This window comes from Aotus nancymaae, unplaced genomic scaffold, assembly GCF_030222135.1.
Source record: "Aotus nancymaae isolate 86718 unplaced genomic scaffold, 86718_ANA_hifiasm-v0.15.2.pri h1tg000031l, whole genome shotgun sequence".
Lineage (NCBI taxonomy): Eukaryota > Metazoa > Chordata > Mammalia > Primates > Aotidae > Aotus > Aotus nancymaae.
Window position 1 is genome coordinate 1,411,695 of NW_026988444.1, and position 9,170 is coordinate 1,420,864.

Genomic DNA, 9,170 nt, shown 5'->3' on the forward strand with positions numbered 1-9,170 from the left:
GTTCAGCAGGTGACAGGAGAGGTCTGAATTGGGTTCTATGGTGGAATACCATGTGACTGGCATGCGTCATGTTTTTTTGGGGTGGGGAGACAGGGTCTCACTTTGTTGCCCAGGCTGGAGTGTAGCAGTGTGATCTCGGCTCACTGCAGCCTCTGCCTCCTGGACTCAAGCGATCCTCCCACCTCAGCCTCCTGAGTATCTGGGACCACAGGCACACACCACCATGCCCAGCTAATTTTTTTTAAATGTGTTTCTTTGTAGAGACAGGGTCTCCCTGTATTGCTCAGGCTGGTCTTGAACTCCTGGGCTGAAGAAGCCACTGCAGCTTGTACCGTGCTTCTGAGTCATTTTAATGATGTAAGAAAATGCTCACAGTACAGTGATCGGTAAAAAATGAAAAAAAAAAGGATACAAATTACTTGTATGTTTTATCTCAGTTATGCATATATACATTTAGATTTTTTTAAAAAAACCGATTGGAAGGAAATACACTAATTCACAGAGGTTATCTCTGAATAGCAAGATTATGGGTGATTTTTTTTCTTCTTGCACTCTTATTTATGTATTTTTTTATAATGAAAATTCCCTCTGAGATCAAAACGATTTTTTTTTTCTTTGCACGATTGGAAAGTCAAAATAGAAACAGCAAAGCTAAAGTTATCCCAGAAATATCCTTAATATTACATAAAGGAGGGGCTTTCAGTTGAAAAAAAAAGACACGTTCTTTCCTTAAAAGGATACACTGGCCACGGGTGCAGGCTGCCACCAGCAGGTTCCAGCGCCCCAGCCAGTTCTGTAGCTGGCCCCACGGTCCCAACACAAGCCAGGTGCAAGGGCTGAGAGAAAGCTTCCCTGCCCTCTCCTTCATCACAAGCCCTATGACACTAATGTGGGCTCTGTTGCCTCCACAGTACGGGGTGGACATCATGGCCCGCGACGCCCACGGGAACACCGCGCTGGCCTACGCCCGGCAGGCCTCCAGCCAGGAGTGCATCGACGTGCTGCTGCAGTATGGCTGCCCCGACGAGCGCTTCGTGCTCATGGCCACCCCCAACCTGTCCAGGAGAAACAATAACCGGAACAACAGCAGCGGGAGGGTGCCCACCATCATCTGAGGGGCAGCCGTGCCCGCCCGCCCGCACCCGGCACGCGGCAGCCTCACCACATACTTGCTCGGAAGTGGCAGCACGTGAGTCCTGTCGCATGCCCTCACTCTTCCTGGTGGTCGCCTCCTCTCACCCACCCACCCACCCTCACCCCAGACAAAATCACAAAACCTGGACATCCTCGAGGGGCGAAGAGGCGGCCGGGAGACTGCAGAAGAAGCGGCTCCTTTGCATAAACTCCCCTAAACCATAAACAGGAGAGGGCGTCGGGCCTCGGCTCTCTGATGATAGCACACGGCGCAGGACCCTTGTCCTGGTGGCACAAGAGATGGGGACGTGATGGGGAGGGGAGGCGAGGAACAAGGAGAAGGGGCAACTTTCCTTAACTGGCAGTTAAGCACATGAGTACATTTCACCTCTACCAAATGGAACACTTGGATTCCATCTCTTCTCTGAGGAGCTTGACGGCATAAATCAGAAGCAAGCACAGAGTTTGTCAGGTTTGAAGCCCCTATGATGGTATGTGTCAAATCAGTTGTAGCTAATCTGTCCAGGGAGAATACTGGCTTCATTACACTTGTATAGTTGAGTTCTTCCAGCATTACTGCTGTTTAATAGAACATGATTAGTCATCACCGAGAAGAAAGCATATTAGCCGAGGAGGTAGTTACGAGGCACGCTCTGGTGATTGCCACGATGTGATTGCAATACTCTTAGAAGCATCATATTATCCCAGACATGTTCTTTCAAGCCCTTGGAGCCCTCCTTTCTAAATTCACTGTCATAATTTAGTATCTGTTTAATTTTTCAGTCCAAAGAGAGGAAATCAGTCGCTGAGTATTATTTGACGGCGGTCTCTTTGGTGCAAAAACAAAATGGGAAAAATAAATAAGAATAACTCAGAAATTCAAAAGGAAATCACAAATTCAGCAAATAATAGCATTTCGAGTATATTTCGTAAACTAAGTAAATACACTAAAGGCTATTTTTTCCGACCGTAAGAGAGATTTTATGTCCTTTTGCCGAGGTGGACGTGTTCGTCTCAGGCCCTCCTGGGCCGCATTGCCCAAGTCGCACAGGCTTCTGTATTATGTATTTAGATCAGATGTGTGAAAATATATTTGAATAAAAGAAGTTCATAAATATGCATTGATTTTTGTACAGACGAATGGCACCTCTCTTAATTTATAAATTGCACTGGATGTGAACTAATAATGTGCAACTAGTTGAGATAAGAGGGTTACAGATCATTGTACATGGAAAATATTCCCAGCAGTAAACACTTCCATTAATGTGATCTACAGCTTTTAAAAAGGAACATCTCAGAATAAGATGGTGGTACAATTTGCTTATTAAAATTGAGAAAGGGGGAAAAAAAGACACACTGGAGTATATTAGAAAGGGAAAAGAAGGAATGTGATTTCTCGTGATTGAAAACATGATTTAGATCAGATATGGCTTTTGCTAACCAAGACCAAGGGGCTCTGGTGGATGGGGTGGTTTTCTGAATGCCAGACCGAGGTGCCTTAAGAAGGCAGCTGCCGATGGTTTTATGGCACAGACTGGCTCCTGAGAACCAGACGACCTTGACCTGGCAGCCCGGCCCTCTGTGCGAGTACCCGGCCGCTTCAAAAGTCAGCTGCCTTCAGTGGTGGTCATCAAACGTAGTCAGCCAAACCATGGCATCCCCCAGGTTAAAAAGAAAACGGGGTGGCTTTGCCCAGAGCCCGTTGGCAGTATGACAGTGTGGGGAAGGGTTGTCACGATGGCAGACGAGGACACTAGACTCACATAGCACAGAAACGCAAAGCCACGCGTGCTGGCAGCCTCCGGGGTGTTCCCTGCTCTCGTATATTAAACCTTATGTTTTATAAGAGCTTTTCCTCTTCTTTCACTTTTTAAAAAAATTAAAGTAGGTGGGGAAAAAATAAAGCTTTACACAGAATTTATATGTGGGTAAGTGTTTCATGGAAATTTCTAATCTTAACAAAGCTAAGTGGCGATCACTCGTATCTGAAAGTCTAACAGGTCCAGAAGCCACACGTCTGAGAACGTTGACGGCAGTCCCATCGTCCTGCCACTCGGTTTTTCAGTCTGCGTTTCATCACTGTGTAGCTGTTGTCAATGTGAATAGAGAAGAAAGGTCATTGCCTATTTTTGAAGAACGCGTTCGTGTTCTAATCCACTAGCCACATTCGCCTCCACACAGCCTTTACCGTAACTCTCTGTAGTGAACACAGATCTAGTACAAACGAAATTCTTAAATTATTTCACTGTAGTCAATACCCACTATAGGAATGCTTTATCATAGCGAAGCCTTCTTTTGAGAAGAAACGGAATTCCTTGTGGCTTCTCTTCCGGATGTATATGAGTGTGTACATATTATTCTATGTGTTTATAATATAATATTTTCCCAAATGACTTTTTGTTTCGCTTTGCCTTCCACAACCTGAATGCTAGATTGGTTTTTTCCCTTCCCGGCCCCAGCCCTGCCCACACGGGCCGCCATGACTCCTCCTTAGAAAACACAGCCCCTCCCCTGCCACTCCCAGTGACGTCCATCTGCTCCACGCAGCGGCCACTTTCTAGGGCCCAAGTTTTGGTAGCAGAAGGAAAGGCAGTTTCGAGGGTCTTTCCAAATAAAGAAGACGGGTGGCTAATCTGTTCGTATTTCAGTGTCTAACCAGAAGTCCTTCCTTTGCTGACCACACTCTGGTTCCCACTTTGAAGCTAATTATCACCAAGGCTGGGAGAGGCAAGGACCGAGGGCGGAGTTAGGAATAACTCGTTTGAGAAGGGGGTCGAGTTTCCTTGTTCATTTCCATGTTCAGTTCTGTGGCGTGACAATGACAGGAGATCAGCAGTGCAGGACCCGCCTAACCTTTCCTGTGCAGAATAAAAAGTCCCCCTTGATGAGAAGCAGCCAGCCGGGGGAGGCACTCGAGCAGCCCGTGTAACCCCGTGGGGAGCTGGACACATCTGCTCCCCCACACTCAGCTTCTCGGAGACTGAACTGCAGCGGGGGAACGTGTGATGCAGACCCGGGTGCAGCGGGAAGCCTGCGGGGCCAGGACGCGGTGATTCTGGCCCAGGTGCTGGGGTGGGCGGATGGCTTGCCTAACTAAAGTGCTCCAGTCCTGGTCCCTGGTCCGTCTGTTTCATCTCAGGAAATGAGCAGTCAAGGGTGAGCAGGTGACAAGTTCCTGAGTCATCGGCCCCAAAACCAGGTGCACTGTCCTGTCTCCCAAGTGTGTGCACGATGTATATGCGTCGGAAAAGCAGGTGAAGGCGGTGGGTTGCTTGCCATTCGAGGGGTTATTAGACGTAGAAGAGGGCAGGATCTTACTGAATTGCATTTCCTTCGGGGACCCCAGTCCACAGGCCAGTTCTGGGCAGTGGCTTTTCAGCACAAGAGCCTTGCATGGAAGCTCCCTCTTCTGAGGTTTGGCCCGGCCTGATGAGGGCTGCTCGGTTCCGGCCTCTGTCATCCAACGTAGATACCACTCTTCTGGTTTTCGTGACATCTGCACATTTAGGGCCATTCCCTATGTCTGCATAGGAGCTGTCTCTAACCTCACTAGGGAGAAACATGGTCTGATGAGGAAGACGGACCCCTAGGCTCACCCGGCCCTGCCATCCCTCCAGCCCTGGGCAAGCACCCAGCTTCCTGGGCTCCTTTTCCTCATCTGTGAAACTTGCAGGGTGCAGTGAGGTTTCGAACCAGTGTAATAAATGTCAGCCTCACACCTGGCCCAGGGAAGGATGCCGGGGAGACAGGAGCACTTGTTAAGAACAGAAACACTGATGGGACCAAAGCCAGAGCACAATGCTGGGAAACCTGCCTGCTGGTGACGCTGGCCCCCAGCCTGCATCCCAGGGAGGCCATGATGGGCACATTTGCCAACTGCCACCAGCAGAGCCCGGGGCCTCCTCTCTCAGCCTGCCAGGGCCCTGCCCTGGGCCTCCACATGTGGAGAACAGGATCAGAGGGTCGGGGAGGTGCCCAGGAGGAGGCCCTTGCTCCCCGAGAGCCCCTCCAGAACCTGCCCACTTTTCTCAACATGTATCTTTTGCTTTGTAGTCTGAGGTTGATTTTCTGGAGGCGAAGAAGAGGCTGAGTTCTGCCCTCGTACTGTTCGCGGGTGCTGTGTCAGGGCCAAGGCGCCTCTTCCGTCTCCCCCTGAAACTGTTGTGGTGTTGGTGTGGACAGCATCCCTCCCTTCAGATGCCACCTTCCCGTCGCCATGAGCTGCTGTGACTCATGCGTGCATTGGGCCTCCCGTCTGAAATCAGAGCTTGCTGGAGGGCACCCCGGGCTGGCCCGGCCGTGCAGGGCTACAGGCCCTGCCCTCTCTCCCCCTCCCCAGCCTCCCAGTGTGTCTCGTGCCTGAACTTGGTGGGCTCATCTTACCCCACGGAGTGACCTGCTCAACCTGCAGCCTCTGCTGTGCCGTAAGTGCTGTGGGTCCCCATGCCGCCCAGGACTCCACCTCTTCCCCGCTGCATTTAGGATGATCTGGAAATGAGGGGAAATCCACATTCCTGCCGCGGCAGCTAGGAAGCCTGGCAGCTATGTAACTCCTCCTGAGATGGGGTATGATCAGGCCTCAGTGACTACTCAGGAGGCGAAGGTGTTTGGAAAGCAAACCCTGCACCCAAATGGGCCGCTTCTCCCCGCATGGCATCCGCTCTGCTTCCGTCCCTCACCCCTCCAAACACGGTTGTGGAGACTTTTCTAGAACGAGGTGGGGTTGTATTTATGGCCTTCAAGCGAACAAATTGAAAAGCAGTCAGGAAGGAGTTCAGGTAGAAAAGTGCTGGAGACACCTCTTTCCTTCAAAGGAAATACTTATTTCCAGCTGCCGCCTCAGACGGGGCTTTCACGTGTTGTGAAGTCACATCTTGAATGATTGTCACCCCTATCCTTCCCCAAAAAGCTAAATAAGGGCCTTTGGCTTCAAGGCGTGCATTTCCCACCTTCCATGGCTCACGCTGGGATTCCTGAGTGGCTTTCTTCAGGGAGCCCTTACAGTCATGTGTCTTTAATGCCATCCCATCCTGCCAGGCCAGGCCAGCATGCCCAGGTGGCACCATCCACAGCGAGTGGGGCCGAGAGACCCCCTGCCCTGCCTAGCCCAATGGGCAGCTCTGTCCCGGCCCTGCTGTGCCCCATGGGGATGGGTCCTCTGTCATTTAACCATGAACATTCCAATGAAATGTCAGCTTTCCTCCCATGATGAGGGAGAGAGAAGGGGCGCAGGTGTATCTCCTTGGAGTGGCTGGATCATAAAGAATCAGTCCTCAGATGGGTATTTCCAACACAGTTACAGAGATACCGTGATCGCTGGCCCCGGGGGTGCTGCGCTGTGATTGGAGAGAAATGGCCAGCGCCCATCTGTGATTAGACAGGAACCCCTATGGCAGACTCCTCCCCTCTCCATAAAGAAAGAAGTATTTACTTAGATATTACTGTTGCAAAACACAAACATTTTTCCCCTTAGAGAGAAATACTGCCCTTAAATAGATGATTGAAATATTAATACCCCCCCCCCATTTAATCAGTATATCTGTGGCTTTCTTCAAATCACATGTGCGTCGGCAGGTGATTCTGGAAAGGGATTCTGTGAAACCACCAAGTCTTTTTTAAATCTGTGAGTTGCATGAGAAAGTATTTAGGTTCACCAGTACAGTAAACACCCGCCCCAGGGCAGCGGTAAGCAAACGTAAATCTGAAAACCCCTCCTTCCTGTCTTTCCCTATGAGGTGCTGGTATTGGTGTAACATGGCAGCACTTGGTTTGGGGTTTTGCGCCTGTTGGGTAGAACTGTTCTTGTCTGAGGCTCTGGAAGCCCCAGAACTCAGGCCCATGGGTGCTGGGTGAGACCAGCAGGCAGCTGTGGCATCCGGCCTTGGGACACCCAGGCTGGGCAGCTGTGCCATGTGCCCAAAACAGGATGCCTTCATGAATGTGAAAGAGGCTGGCTCAGGGCTTTTCATTTTGGCCTGGCACAGGGCATTTCATTTTGGCCTGGCACAGAGCGTCTGTACAGAGCACCCCCCACCGCCCGACCCGAGGATGGTGAAGCCATATGATAGACACTCCTTGTCGAAGTCCACGTCGGACTGTTCTAGAATGTTCTGTGGGGGGAACTCCATGACCTTTGTCTTCAGATGCAGGTGAAAGAAAGGAACCAGACGGGGTGTGAGTGCACAGGGGACTCTTCCCACTGGAACAAACCCCCGTAACACACCAGCTGTTCGGAACAGCTGCCCCTAAATGAGATTAAACTCTCATCTCCCTGGTGCTGAGTGGTCCACACTGGCCCAGGAAGCTAGTGTCTGAGCTGCTTGGAGAGCTGTGGCAAACGGAACACACTGGAAGTCCACTCGGTCAGCAGCTGGGCATGAGGGTGGCAGGGGCCTCGGGACTTGAGGAAGGATGGTCCAGGCGTGTGGAATCCTGATGGGCCTTGCACAGACACTGGCAGGCAGCCCAGCCCCCCGCCCAGCACCACGGCCCTGGGCTGTCCCCTGACATTCCTGGAGGTGCCTGGGAAAATGCATGTCCTGCCTGGGCTCTCAGGGTGGGAGAACAGAGAAGGCTCCAAGGGCGTTGTGAGCCAGGGCCGGTCGGGGGAGCGGGTCTCACGCACCACTCAGGCTGGCACATGAGGGACCTCACCCAACCCCAGGGGTCCAAGCAGGGTCTCAGCACGGCTGTTTTGAGGGTGCACAGGTGACGAGAGGGGTGGGCACTGGCATGGTGGATGGCAGAGTGCATTTAGAAGCTGCTTCGTGGCGTTAAGAACAGGGCGAGAGGGACCAGCACTGTAATGTTAGAAAAAATATCTTCTTGCAAACTTGAAAAGCATCAGTTTCCCTCCTTAATGAGTTTTTGTGTCTAGAATACATCTAATTCTCCAGATTGCAGCCGTCCCAGCCCTGAGCGCCTGAGCGCTGGGGAGGCCCTTGTGGGGCTCAGCCTGGAGAGGGGCGGGTCTCCCGCCCTGGCTCTTCCCTTCTGCCAGCTTGGAATTCGGTTCTCATCTTGCCACGGGGGTGTGTTTCCTAAAGGGGAGCCGGAGCAGGTCAAAGGTGACAACCGAGACGCACTTCTAGGCGGGGGCAGGGAAGGCCAACCCACCCTGCAGCCGGTTTTCTGTTTCTGTAAATAGTGTATAGAGATGGAAGGCAGCGTGGGTTTATCCACAGATGGGTTTATTTTATTTTATTTTTTTTGGTGGTTTTCTATTACCTCATTCAGCAACTTTATGGTTCACAATGACTCAATGATGCTTTATTTATATTGTTTGTACTGTAATTAAACCATTGACAGACATTTCATTTTGCTTGTTATTTCATATGATCTTGTTTTGATTAAATATGTCAGTTTGTATTTTCCTGCCTTGGGATTTTTTTGTGTCCACTGTACAGTATTCTAAGGGAAAAAGAAAAAGATGTGTAAAGTAACAGAGAGGCGGCTACGGGGTAGAGGCCTCCTTCTAATAAAGAAATGAAAATACGTCTGCGCTGCTTCGGGGGAGTTTTTGCTTTTCTTTTTTTTTTTTTTTTTTTTTTTTTTGGTGGTGGTGGTGTTGGTCATTTGTCACAACTGATTGTGTTTGTAAGCCCAGGCAGGGTAAATCAGAGAGAAAGCGGGCTCCGTCCGCTGCCGGGAGGGACTGCCCCAGGCCCCAGGGAATCGGCACACGCTTTGGTAGTTGGAATGAGGAAAGAGATTGGGAGTGTCTCTTCCAACTTCTTCCTTTACAAGGACAGAAACTCCATGAGGGTGTTCTTTCCCCAGCCAGGGTTGGCTGGGCCCAGAAGTTCCAGCTTCCTCTGCTGTATCTTTGCACTGAGCCACAGTGCCCCAGGAGCATTGTGAGAACTGTTCCCAGCAGGTGGCTAGCAGTAAACCCACCCCAGGACTCTCCTATTAATACTGTTATCATCATTAATATTACTGTCGTTTTTGCATACAAAATACATTAAATCTTCCACCCCACCCCCCCCCCAAAAAATTCAGAAAACTATAAAGAAGGCAAAACTCATCTTAAGATG

General features: G+C 50.6%; 1 protein-coding gene across 8 annotated transcripts in view; it reads left to right on the top strand.

The window, feature by feature from the left end:
* AGAP1 (ArfGAP with GTPase domain, ankyrin repeat and PH domain 1) overlaps window positions 1–8,630 on the top strand; it is a 631,299-nt gene extending 622,669 nt beyond the window's left edge. For all 8 annotated transcript variants that reach the window (XM_064383377.1, XM_064383379.1, XM_064383381.1 and 5 more), the window contains one exon: window positions 912–8,630. In XM_064383377.1, the coding sequence (XP_064239447.1) occupies window positions 912–1,115 (204 nt within the window). In that variant the 3' untranslated portion in view covers window positions 1,116–8,630. The remainder of the gene's footprint in view (window positions 1–911) is intronic.
* Window positions 8,631–9,170: the final 540 nt, after the last annotated feature.